At 36.4% G+C, this 14278-nt stretch overlaps 1 protein-coding gene across 6 annotated transcripts in view; it reads left to right on the top strand.

The window, feature by feature from the left end:
* The window catches only part of MAGI2 (membrane associated guanylate kinase, WW and PDZ domain containing 2), a 701300-nt gene that overhangs the window by 408028 nt on the left and 278994 nt on the right, over window positions 1-14278 (top strand). For all 6 annotated transcript variants that reach the window (XM_020984495.2, XM_078154538.1, XM_078154537.1 and 3 more), the window contains one exon: window positions 2006-2641. In XM_020984495.2, the coding sequence (XP_020840154.2) occupies window positions 2006-2641 (636 nt within the window). The remainder of the gene's footprint in view (window positions 1-2005; window positions 2642-14278) is intronic.

Below are 14278 nucleotides of genomic sequence, written 5' to 3'. Positions count from 1 at the left end.
CTCATTATGTGCCAACATGAATAGCCTATATTTATATAGATTTTTAAGACATATGCATTACTTAACATAGGTTACCTCAAGTGATCCTCACAACAACCCAGTAAAGTAGACAGCTAGTACAGGTATTATTATTCCCTTTTCATAGATGAGGCACCTGGGAGCTCAAAGAGATTAACCAACTTGCCATAGCCATACACCCAAGTGGAAGAGCCAAACTTCAAATCCAGATCTCCTGACCCCAACACTCTTTCCACAGCACCATTTTGTCTCTGAAGCAAATGAGTAAAGATTACTTAGTCAATCTGGATTAGGGCCTCATGTAGATTTCCTAGAATTGCCTGTTTCGACCTAATTCTCTGAATAATTCATCTACTATATACCAGGCATTGTGTTCCTCACACTTTTACTGTGGCTCCCAAAATTCAATTTACTATTTGGATATGTGCAAGGCAAATCAGACTTTTGCCCATGGAAGGGCAAACATCTGGAAGGATTAACTTTTAAGTTAATTTGCATCATTAACCTTGTCACCATCACTTTCTTAATTCTAGACAATAAACAAAACAATAAATCAATTGCTGATCTGTGGCATTTGCCAATCTCTAAGGCATAATCCTTGGGGCAGCTAGGTGGTACAAGTAGAAAGAGTACTAGCCTAGAGTCAGGAAGACTCATCTTTTAATCCAATTAAATGGAACAGATTACAATGACATTTATGCAGAAAATATCTTTCCCACCTAAAATCTACATAAAAATATGATTATGCTTGTTATAACAGTACATACACACACACACACACACACACACATTCACATACATACTACAATTTCAGGGTTGGATTAAAAATACTTTAAAACTACTTTGTAGCCATTAATCTCTGCTAGAAGAGACAGTATGCCATAATGCATAGAAGTGGCCTCAGAGCCAGGGAGACCTGGGTTAATTGTGATCCTAGACCAGTCACTTAGCCACTCACTGTCCCCAAGTAACTCTCTTAGGACTCTTTAATTTTGGATTTGTGAATTTCTGAGATTTTTTTTTAGTATTTTGATCACTAGATTTTAATGAAGTTGATTTACTTTATAATCCTATGTATTTCATGCATTTAAAAACATCATCCTGAGAAGGGGTCCATAGTCTTTACCAGAGTGCCAAGTGGGCCTACAACACAATGAAGGTTTAGAACAGCTACTCTAATTCTATAAGTGGCAGAGAAATGCTGACCTTCATTGGTAGAAGGCATTTCTCATCAGGAGCTTCCTATGCCATGGAAAACACAAGTCCAATCCTTGTTCCTATCCCTATAATCTTTGCTATCTACATACGTGCGGTGTTTAATTAAAAGAGATATTTCAAAAAAATCATGCTATTTCATAAATTTTGAAAAGTGGCACATGGGAGATGCTTATCTAAGGTCCCAAGGCCAATCTGTAGCACAGTTGGAGCCAAAATGCCTCATTCTTTTTCTTTCCCTGGACTTGAATGTACCTAGTGCAACCCAGAACAGAAATTTATGCAAAATCTTCTAGAAAAAGAAAACGAAAGCCTGATTCTTAAAAGGTTTGTTTGGCGTGTTTATCCAGGTGACTGTTACACACTGTTACCTATCAACTAAAATACCACGAACCCAACTTGCAAAGAATTTGAAAATTTTCATAAATGGATTGTACATAATGATAAGTTAAAAGTACAGAGAATTGAAGAGTTTTACATACAGAGGTTCACTGTCTTGAACCTTTTTTCTTTTTAAACATGAAATTATTATGGAACTACAAGCCTAAACACATAGCAGTTATTTTGAATTCAATTATTACATTTGTTGACACGCCAATCACAACCCTGAGTTTCTTCCAGTGAATTTCAGTATTATTCTTATTGATTTTCTTGCAGGTTACTGGGGGTACAAAGAAATGCCTTGATTGCTCTCATAAAAAATTCTATTCCTTTATGTCAACATTAATTGACTTTATCTCATGGTGTCAATCTTTTCTCTTTTTTTTTGTAGGTGATGTCATTGTCTATATTAATGAAGTTTGTGTCCTTGGACATACTCATGCAGATGTAGTCAAACTTTTCCAGTCTGTTCCTATTGGTCAAAGTGTCAACCTGGTGTTGTGTCGTGGGTACCCTTTGCCCTTTGACCCCGAAGATCCTGTTAAGAATATGGTGCCACCTCTTGCAGTAATGGAGAGACCCCCTGTAGTGGTCAATGGAAGACATAACTATGAAACTTATTTGGAATACATTTCTAGGACCTCCCAATCTGTTCCAGATGTAACAGATCGACCTCCTCATTCTTTGCACTCCATCCCAGCTGATGGTCAGCTTGATGGCACATTCCCGCCTCCCATTCATGATGATAATGTGTCAATGGCTTCTTCAGGAGCTACCCAAGCTGAACTCATGACCTTGACCATTGTGAAAGGAGCCCAGGGCTTTGGCTTCACAATTGCAGACAGTCCTACAGGACAAAGGGTGAAGCAAATTCTAGACATTCAGGGATGCCCTGGCTTATGTGAAGGTGACCTCATCATTGAGATCAACCAACAGAATGTACAGAACCTGAGCCATACAGAAGTTGTGGATATACTGAAGGAGTGTCCCATTGGAAGTGAGACTTCTTTGATTATCCATAGAGGAGGTAAGTCTAAAATATCAGCTCAATTATTAGAATCGATTTGTGGAAGGTATCAGAGTATCAGCCCTGTTCTGGAGTTAACAGGGTAATGTAGAGAAAGTGGTACCTGTATAACAATGTTATATCTGTGAATTATGATGGAAACATATTTTACAAAGAGGAAAAGATGCAGATATGGGTCAGAAATGATGTTTAGAGATACCAGATGATGAAAGAACAAAAATAGTAAAAAGTTGATTTGGGGGAAATTTTCTCTATGTTGGAAGTTATTTTGAATTAGGTAAACTTTTGTGGAATGACTTGACCTGGGAACCTCCCTATCATATAGAATAATGTTTCTATAAAAAATTAATTCAGTCTAAACTTGGCATGCCAAGAGTATGTGTGCCCCAGTGGAAGCCTTGGCAACAATAGAGGTAGCAACAGAGTCCACCTTCCCCCATCCAATTCATTGATGGCCCGGAGCAAGGGTGCAATGAAGTCAGGGGCCAGAGCTGGTGAAGAGCAGAGGAGAGATTCTGGAGTGAGGAGCAGAATGAGGATTAGGAAAGAGGGAGATATGAAGAGATGGGCAGAGAATATTTGGGACTGATGATTAAAGGACAAGGAGTATTCCTGGGCTCTTAGGGCAGGGAAGAAGAAATAAGTATTGTGGAGCATAAGTGATGAGTAGCAAACAGATTTTTCCTCCCTCTTTTTTCCTTCTCAGTAGTGACTAAATATAGTTGGTAGGATAACAAGATTTGACTAGCTTCCCTCCTCTTTCTCTGCTCTGATGATTGCAACTGGAGAGGAGTGGGAGACACAAAGGAAAGGCTGGTAGAAAAGGTATCTTAGCAACTTTCCATCACACCTATTAACAAATGCACTGAGGGTGGGTGGAGGAGTAAGGACAAGTAAGGGACACTGGTAAATCAAGGACAGCTTATGCACAGCATTAAAGTAAATGGAATTCATAAAGTCAGAATTTGCACAGCAAAGGCAGTTCCACACGTCAAAAATGCCCAAAGAAGCTCAAATGCAGGCCTAGAGAAAAATATAATTAACCCCATCCTCATCCAGAAACTGTGCTCAGAGCTCACAGCTTTCAGTGGCCTTGTCTATCACCAGTGCCATAGCTGGGCTGGAGTACCTGGATATGTGTGTCAGTGCACAGTGTGAGAAGGAAGGTTTCTCCCCCATGGTATCCTCGGGCTTTGCAGAATACTTCTGCAAAGTGGCATCTCGGTCCATCACCTTTCCCAGGCCTCCACTGCACCTTCCCTCAGAAGCCATCTCTTCAGATCCTCCCTGCCTCCCACCTTCCTTTCCCTTCATATATCAGAGATTAGAGAATCAAGGATCATTGGTCATTCTATCAGAACAGACCAAATTACTATGTTTTGTCTTGTGTTTCTGGGACTTACAATGCAGAGTAACTTACTGCACCACCCCAAAATAGATAGGTATCTACTAGTCAACATGAAGGAAAGGTCTAGTGTGAGGATCTGATCCAGGAACCTCCTCCCCAATTCCCAACCTTTTCCCAGAAGTTATTGAGGATGGGAAACTGATACCATAGCTATAATGCTTAGTGAGGATCTTATACACTAGGAAATCTGCCCATATAGTTTTGGGGATACTTTTATCACTCAGTCCTGCTAGTGTTTCTGTATCTGGTCTCTGGCTAAGAAACTTAGGTACTGGCAGATACTGGTTACTATGTTTTGTCTTCATGTTTCTGGGACTGCAAATCTCCACGTACTAAAGAAAACACTCCTTTCTGTCTGTCTTTTGAGAATAGGAAAGAATTGATGGAATGACCAGAGCTGTTCACATTGTGAGAGGTATTGGCTAGTGAGGAAGATGTCACCTGACTTGATTAAGGTTCTCATTTGAGAGCATAGTTCTAAGTCTCGTTTGTCAAGGAAATACACCTAGGGAAGAAGAGAATACCTTTTTCTGGATGCATAACACAGTAGTCTTCCTCATGTGAAATCTAATGAAATTAAATAAAGATAACAATGCCAAATGGAGACATAGGTTCTAGGCTTGACTCAGCTATGTGGGTAGAGTGACGGACTTAAAATAACAAAAGAACCAAGTTCTATGTCAGCAGTGTCTGGCACACAGTCAGTACTTAATAAATGCTTGTTTGCTTGTTGATTGATTGATCATGCCTCAGATACTTAATTAGCTGAATGACCATAGACAAGTCACTTTACCTTTGAGCCTTGGTTCCTCATTTGTAAAATCAGAATAATAATGGCACACACCTCAGGTTTGCTGAGAGTATCAAAGGGGATAACATGGAGTGTTTTGTGAACTAAAGCACTGTATACACATATAAATATGTAAATGTTAGCTATCACTATTTTTCACTTAAAACACTCTGGCCCTCAGTTTGCTTACCTATAAAATGAAGAAATTAGACTCAATAATCCCTAAAGTCCTCTCTACATGTAAAATTCCATCTATTGAACAGAATACAGTTAAGTTAAAAGTACCTAGATATGACCTTCCTTTTGCTGTTTTATGCAAATACTATATAATTCTCTCTAAGTTTTCCCCCTGAAGCAGGTGCTACATTGTTGAATTTTTGGGGGGGTCTGAAAATTGAGCAACAACAGCTCAGCATTGATGAGCAGCACTACACAATAGAAGTGCTGTGTACCAATGCTAAGGAGAGAAATAAATTTTGAAAGGCAACAATTTCGTATTCGACCTTCTTAAGGGTTTGCTGCAAAATACCGCCAAGAACATTACAATAAAATCTCAAACAACATCTCTTTATTTCTCCCATTGCTAGCTTAATGCACTAAAGCAGATGTTGTTTACTAATCAGTTCTATAGATGAATATCCAGTGCCTCTTTATAAAGATCAAACATGAAAATCTATAATTATATTGGAATCATTTCCCATAATTGAAGAGTATGACTAGACATGACTTTGCTATCTATAAATTAGATATTACTATAAACAAATCTCTCCTTCAGAGTTTTTTCATACATGAAGAAAAATGTCCAGTGAGTCTCTTTTACAAAGAATGAAATATGAGAGAGAAATGATTACAGTGAAATCCCTTATAATTAAACTTTTAATATCTGATTTTCATTGTTGCTGATGTCATGAGTCCCTACAATTCACACTGAGTTTCCCACAACTTGTAGTCATTTCTTAGAAATTTTGGAAAAACATTTCCATTGTTTGCCTTGAAACAATCCCAGAAGAGTAGTCTAAGGTTGTGATTCAGGCTATTGTTAATAGTAATGACCTTCTTTATGTGCATACATCTTTAAGAGTATTCAGCAGTTGTTCAACTAAAGTTGTTCAACTTCAGGCTGCTTGGTTAAGATGAATCCTAAGACTTTGCTACATAGTTCAAAGGTAGACAAGTTTTATCTGGCTAGCAGTTATGGTACTAGGGAGCCCAGCAGACACGCTATGGCTTATTAAGTGAAACTGGGAAGATATGATCTGAAGGCCAGTTTGGAATGTGAACTTGGGTTAAGATTCACCAAAGAAAGCAAACTGAGTAAGATTAAGGTGGGAAATGAGTCTAAGAATTAATACAATCATAGACATCCAGCTAGGAGAGAGCTTAGAACTCATCCAGTCCAAATACCGTTTTTTAACAAATGAAGAAACTGAGTCCAAAAGAGATAATGGGACTAGCCTAAGAGTTATACAGGTAGTGAGGAGAAGAGGGAGAATTCTAACTGAGGTTTTGTGACTCCAAATCCAGGACTAATTTGGAATCAGAGGATTTTGGAGAATGGGTAAAATGGGGGTTGGGGCAAAGTCAAAAGGTAGCAGGTAGAGTTATTTTCACAGACATAAGTTGTTCTCCCAGGGCTCTCTTGAGAAGTGACACTTTTTGTTAAGTAGCTCAAGCATCAGAAGAGGATATTTTTGCCTCGGGGGTAGGGGTAAACTGAAAGGAGATTTGCTTCTATTGAGGTAATATTATCATCTCCCTTAACCTAAAGATCTTTTCATTTGGGATCAAGAGAACACAATATATTCTCAAGGGGGGAAAGTTCTCACAGGGCCAGGGTCGAGTCCAGCATACAAGTATATTCCTATCTAATTCACATTTCCTAGAAGCAGAATTGAGATGCGAAGAAGGGGAGGAGCGTGGGTAGATAATAATATGCTGACCCAAGGACCTGATAGCATCCCTACTTCTAGGTACCTTCTAGTGGGCAGAGGAATGTCTTAGTTCAGCAGTGGTATTGGCACAAAAGACCTCACTAATATGGTCATGAATTTTGGAAGCTTCTAGACTATCTGATCGAAAACAAAGTTTAGTTATCTTTATGATGAATAGTATTGCACCAGAGCTGTAGTTCAGGTTTGGGTATTTTGGTTCTTTATATCTGAGTATTGATCTTGTTGGTAGGGTACTGAGAATAAATGGATTTTACAATGGGATGTGAACAGTAAAGAAGTTTCACCAAAAGTTAGATATGTAAACTGAGCCCTTTGAGCTAAAATAATCTGATTAGAAGGTGAAAGAAACAGAAAATGTTTCATATGAATGGGTTACCTAGAACAAATCATGCCAAACCTCTTTTTCATTTTGACAACCTTACTAGTTCTATATATCAAGAGAATGTTATTTACGTAGTCTGTCTTGATTTCAGCAAAGACATTATTTTGTTGTTGAAAAGACTAGAAAATGTGAGTTCATTCCCAGTTAATTGACAATCATACCCAAAAAATTTTGATGAATGGATCAATGTCAACCTGTAGGGAAGTTTCCAATGACATGCCACACAGCTCTGTCCTTGGTCCTGTCCTTTGTAAAAATTTTTATCAGTGATTTGGATGCAGAACCTGTCAATTCTTATCAAATTTGAAGATGATGCAAAGCTGGAAAGGATAGCTAATATGTTGGATGACCAAATCAAGACCCTAAAATATTTCAGCAGGCTAAAAATGATAGAGGAATCTTTGAAAAATGAGGTTTAATTGGAATAAATGTAAAGTCTTTTACTTTTTTAAAAAACATCAGATGTATAAGTAAAGAATGGAGGAAGATCTAGTTCATTAGAAAATGACAAGGCCTTTGTTCATTTCAAGCTCAGTATGAGTCAACATTGTGGTGCAGCTGCCAAAAATGCTTAATGTATTCTTTAAATGCATTAATAGCAGTTTCCAGTTCAAGAGAAGTAATACTATTATTCCACACTGTCTAGACTATATCTGAGGTACTGGAGGACCAGATTTTCAAAGGAACATTGATATGCTGGAGTGAATCCTGAGGAGAGCAAAAAGGATGTGAAGGGTCCTTGAAACTAACTCATATGATTGAAATTTGAAAGAACTAGAAATGTTTAGCCTAAATAAAACAGTTATTGGGTATATAGGCAGCTAGATTTCATAGGGAATGAAGCACTGGGCTTGAAGTTTTGTCTTGTCCCAGATCATTATTAGTTCTTTAATCCTCAGTAAGTCACTCAACCTCTCAAACTCTGTCTCCTCATCTATAAAATAAGGATAATAATAGCACCTATGTCACAGGGTTGTTGTAAGAGTTGAAGGAGATAATATATGTAAATTGTTTGCAAACCTTAAAGTGCTAAATAAATGTCAGTAATGATGATGACGATGATGATGATGGTGGTGATAATAACTATATTAAGATATTAAAGGGCTATCAGGAAATAACTTCAGAAAATATGACCTGAAACAAAAGTTGGAAGTTATAGGAAGACAGATTTGAGCTCAACATAAGAATGTCCAAGTTAGCATTATTCAAAAATAAAATGGGCAAATCTCCTAGGCAATGGTCACTGGCAGTATTCTTGCAGAGAGTAGGTCAGCAAGTATCAGGCACATTGTAGGGATGATTCTTGCTCTGAGTATTAGTTTGGAATAGGTCCCTTTTAACTCTAAAATTATATGATACTTTAAACTAGAGTTTCTTAATATTAATATGATCTTATTTTTAATATTTAATATTTTAAACATTTTGATAAATGTATTCCAATATAACCAATTCCTTTTGTAATCCTATGTATTTTATTTCATGTATTCAAAAGTATTACTCTAAGAAAGGATCCATAGGCATCATGAGACTGCCAAAATAGTCCCTGACATGAAAAAGTTAAGAACCTCTACTTTAACAGGCAAGAAAACAATATACACAATACTTGCAGCAATGTAAACAGAAAGAACTCTCCAAAATCAAAATTGAATGTTGCTGAATTGTATATAACAAGCATTTCTTAGAGGGAGAGATAAAAGACACTTCCACCCCTTTTTAGAGATCAGGGGTCCACAAGTGTCGTACATTGTACATATTTTCAGACTTTTTTGATATGTTATCAGTTATGATGAGTTTTCCCCTTTTGGGCTCAAAAATACTATTTGTATTATGGGCTAGCTTTCTGGAAGGGATAGATATTGGAGAAAGCTATGATGATCGAAAAAAGGCACCAATAAAAACCTATTTTTAAAAAGAATTCCTGTTTTGGATCCTTTCTTTCCTTTTCCCAAAATAATAAATGGCTGATCCTATGGATAATTCCCTTGTAAAGGAAATAATGACAATAAAGAAGGATTAAATAAGGGTATAATGATATTATGTAAACTGGAGAATAAAATTCAAAAATGACTGGAAGGGAATAAAATAAGAAAAAGAATGAAGCTATGAAAAACTTCTTTGGAAAGAGCATTAAAAAATAAAGTTACTTAAACTGAATGGTTGGACCAGGAGTGGACTAATCAATCAATTAACCAATAAGCATTTAGTAAGCACCTACTGAGCAATATGGTAAAGCACTGGGGATGACCAGGACAAAAGTCCCTGCCCTCAAGGAGCTTACATTCTAATGGAAGACTTTGTCCTAATTTGTCCCAAATTTAAGTCTTCTGGGAAAGAAAAGGTTTAAGAAACAGAAATAAGTGAAAACAAAGAAAGAAAATTAATTATGTAAGTGACATCTAGGCATTTAGGATAAAGAAGATAAAAAGAAGTAGAATGAAGAGCTTGAGGATATAAATTAGCATCAAAATATCCACAATTCATACGAGCAGATTACTGATTTAAAAGATGAGGAGAACATTAGATAGAAATGATGTAAAACATAAACCTCACAATCATAAAGTTCAATGGCATAAGAGGAAGACTGGTGTCATAGTCAAATGCCATTACCAAAAGGAAAGTAGAAACTTTCAAGGGGGAAATGGTCATAATGTGAAAGGTTTCATTGAGGTCTAGGAGGAAGAAGACTGAGAAACAGCCTTTGGCTTTGGTATTAGGATGTCACTGATAACTTTCCAAAGGGAAGTCAGGTTGCAATGGGTGAGGAAATTAAGTTGATGATGATGGAAATGAAGACAACAAATATTAATTACTATTTCAAGATATTTGATGGTGAAAGGAATGAGAAAGACTGGATAGTAATTCCATCATGTAGCAGCACTGAAGGAGAACAGTGGAGACCAGAGTACATTTTTTGACTAAGAGAAAGAAAGGAATCATTGGAGAGGAATGCAGATGCTAAAAGAAACAGAAGAGATAAATGATGAAACAGGTTCTTGGAAGCAAAAGATTCAGTCCAAAAGAAAAGTCATTAGTATGACTTAGTTTTTCAGTTCATTGACTCATTGATGTAAATGGAAGCATTATTTCTATTGGCAATGTCAAGAGACAATTTCAGACTTGTACCTAAATAATGAGAGTAGCATTCATCTGAATCTGCTCTAAGTTTATGCATTATACTTAAAAAATTACTTCATTCTCCTTTTTATTACTGTCCCTGCTTTACACCTTTTTAAGATTAGTTTAAATGTTTTAGGGTGCTTTTTAATCTCCCTGAGCCTCAGTTTCCTAATCTGTAAAAAGGAGATGATATAATAATACCTATCTCTCAGGGGTGTTAGGAAAATCAAATAAGACAACATATGTAAAAACCTTTGCAAACCTTTAAAATTACATCAACATGAGTTGTTTTTGCTATCATAATGAACAAATGTTCTTTTTTGTTACTATCTATATAAGTGAAACTTTGCTCCATGGAAGAATCTTCAAAAAGAAGTTCCTTTATAAAAAGTAGAAGAGATTTGTCTTGAAGAAATAGGCCAAATTTAATTTGGTGGAATGCTGTGACCCTCTCTGGCATGCAGTCATCCACATAACTTTCTATCATTAAGTATAATCGGGAGTCCTCATTTAATCACATGTTTTGGCTTAAAAAAGAAAACTAGGCTTACAAATTTGTTAGTTCAGTCAAAAACACCTGTCAGCATTATATTATGCTTGGCATGCAGAAGTAATGAAATATTTACTAGTGTATTGATTTATAAATGTATCAGTATCTCATACAGAAAAAATAAAAATTCATTACCAACTTCTGATATTTATCACAAGATAAAGAATACCTAACAATAAAATACTATTAAAATAGTTTGTGGGCAACTAGGTGGTACAGTGGTTAGAGTTGCTGGGTCTGAAGTCAAGAAGACCTGAGTTCAAATCCAGCTTCAGACTTTTATTGCCTGTGTGACCCTCAGCAAGTCACTATGTGGAACCTCTTTCTCATATTCCTCAGCCATAAAATAAGGACAATATTAGCACCTTCCTCTCAAGGTTTTTGTAGATAAAATGAGATAATATTTTTAAAGTGCCTAGCTCAGTGCCTGGGACATTGTGGACACCCTATAAATGCTAGCTATAATTACAATTATTATTGTTATCATTAATGTAATCTGATGTAGATGCTTCAGAAGACATGTCATGAACTTATAGCTCCTGGAATCATTGTTACAAAACTATCAATCATCTTTATGCTTCTTATTCAGTCATTTTAGTCACATTTGATTCTTTATGACCCCATTAGGGTTTTCTTGGCAAAGATACTGGAGTGGTTTGCCATTTCCTTATCCAGCTCATTTTACAGATGAGGAAACTGAGGCGACCAAGGCAAATGACTTGCCCAGAGTCACACAGCTAGTAAGTATCTGAGGTCAGATTTGAACTCAGGAAGACTCATCTTCCTAACTCCAAGCCTGGCATTCTATCCACTGTGCCACCTAGCTATTCTTTATGCTAAAAACATACAAAAGTGCCAAATAACAAAAATGCCAATTGTTATAATGCCAACAATAGGGCAAGGAAAAGGAAAGCAAGCCACAAAAATAAAGTTGTGGGAAAACAAAATAATACCTCATGAGCCAAGAAATAGCAAAAACAGGTCGAATAATGCATCCCATTCCCCCCAAATCCGTAAGGATGTTTTTCAAGCACATATTTTGGTCCTTTTTTTTTGCCTTATAATTTCAAGCAAAATGCTAGTAATTGTTCTGTTCCCTTTGATAATATTGAGTCATGCTTTTGTTATTTTGCCAGAGAAAATGAATTGAAGAAGGGAGGGGTGGGATACAGCACACATGTGCTTTCCATAAACAAGCTTTTCCTACCCCTTTCCTGCCACCAAATTAACAGCTTATATTTACCATCTGACCTTTAAATCATTTTTTTATCTCATTAATAATAGCTCCCATTCCTCTAGCACTTTGCAGTTTGCACATGGTGGTTGTGCTTTCTTCAGTAATGAGTGTGTGTCTCAACGCCCAAAGCACTGTATAAAATAGGATGAAGTCAATTGCGTTTTTTTTCAAATTAGAGAATATGAAACTATAGACTTAAGAAACATAAATTTCTACCAAAAAGGAGGAAAATAAATAATAACAGCTATTAGGCCATATTAATGGAGTGTATGTTAATTGTCCTAAATTTGAAAAGGAATACATTATGTTTTTGCTGCACCCTACTACTTCATATTATTTCACAGTGTGATGCTTTTATGAGGAATTTCATAATGCCTTAGATAAATCAATTTTACATTTTTAAATTTCTTTTTTTTTTAGTGGAGGGAGCAGCTAAAGCTAGGATTTAATCACTGTGAAAATTCCTTCTGTTGATACAGATAGACAGCTTTTGTTTAACTTATACTCAAAGAGACTTCTCTGAGAAACTGAAAAATTAAGTGATTTGCCTCTGATCACTTAGTGGATTTATGTTAGAGGTGAGAATTGAACCAAGAGTTTCTTAATCCCAAATCTTGCTTTTTATCCCCTTTACTTCACTGCCTCTTACATGGTTAGAATGGAGGAGTCTAATGATAATTTTAGAGTGTTTTGGTTATCATATATGTACATGTATACATATATATCTGTATGTGTATGTGTGTGTGTGTATACACACACACACACACACACACACACACACACACAGAGTTCCTTCTCCAAATAAAAAGTAAGCTTCTTAAGGACACACACTTATTTTTGTTGAATGGCACATAGTAACTTCATAAATATTTGCAGATTGACTTTTTTGCTAAAACTTGGAATGCTATTTAAAAATGAAAATTCACATATTTACAGTGCTTCACAGCTTACAAAGGACTTGCCCCATAACAGTCTTATTAGGAAGACAGGTGGTAGCAAGATGACATTGTGGAGAGAAGACTGGACTTGGAGTCAGGAAGACCTGAGTTTGAATCCAGCCTCAGAGTCTTATTGGCTGTATGACCCTGGACACATCATTTTTAACTCTCTCAAACTCAGTTTCTTAATTTGTAAAATGGGAATAATAATAACATCTACCTCACAGGGACTGTTGTAAGGTTAAATGAGAAAAATATATGTAAAGCATTTTACAAACTTTGAAGTACTATATAAATGCTAGCTATTGTTGTTGTGGTTGTTGTTGTTATAAGTATTATGAGTATTATATCTTCTATACTACACGTGGGGAAAGTGAGACTTGGAAAGATTACATGATTTGCCCAAAGTCACAAACTAGTAACTAACATAGTCTGGAATCAGACTAAGGTCTCCTAATTATAAACTTGCTGTTTTTTTCCACCATGGGTTTTGTCCTTTAAGAAAAGGAGATACAGGAGAAGCTTTCAATAAGGGGCTGCTGGTCTGACATTGAACGTTATGGTTTACTTTGATGTAAAGAGAACTAGTGCAAATAGTTGGAGGTTTCTATAAAACATTTTGTTTCTTTGTAAGGAAGGACTTTTCAGCAATGAATGCTGCCTAGAGGGGATGGCTAGGTGGCACCATAATGCATGGAGTGCCAAGTTTGGAGTCAGGAAGACTCATCTTTTTGAATTCAAATCTTGCCTCAGATACTTACTAGCTGAGTGACCCTGGGCAAGTCACTTAACCCTGTTTGCCTCAGTTTCTGTACCTATAAAATGAGCTGGAGAAAGAAATGGCAAACCACTCCAGGATCTTTGCCAAGAAAGCCCCAAACGGGGCCATATAAGTCAGATACAACTGAAAAATAAGTGAAAAAACAACAACAAAGCTATCTAGGGGACTTCCTGAAGAGATAGTGAGTTCACCATCACTAAAGATCTTCAAGCAGAGACTGAATAATTAGTTATTAGGAATGTTGTAAGAGAGATTAGAGCTATAAGTAGGATTGGATTTGGTCTCTTTCATCTCTGAGAATCTGTAGTTCTATGAAAGCCTTATAGTGGTTACTAGAAATTTCACATCTATAGTATAACATTTCTTGTAAATCTAATGTTAATTTATCAAACTTAGTTTGTGATTGTTATTATTGCTTGTATTATAGACTATCCTATATTTCATGTAATAATTGTACACCAGGAGTCATGTACCTATCAGCT

Source organism: Phascolarctos cinereus, unplaced genomic scaffold (genome assembly GCF_003287225.1).
Source record: "Phascolarctos cinereus isolate Bilbo 61053 unplaced genomic scaffold, phaCin_HiC Scaffold_1;HRSCAF=81, whole genome shotgun sequence".
Lineage (NCBI taxonomy): Eukaryota > Metazoa > Chordata > Mammalia > Diprotodontia > Phascolarctidae > Phascolarctos > Phascolarctos cinereus.
Note: the sequence above shows the minus strand (reverse complement) of the source record. Positions and strands in the feature narration are given on the sequence as shown.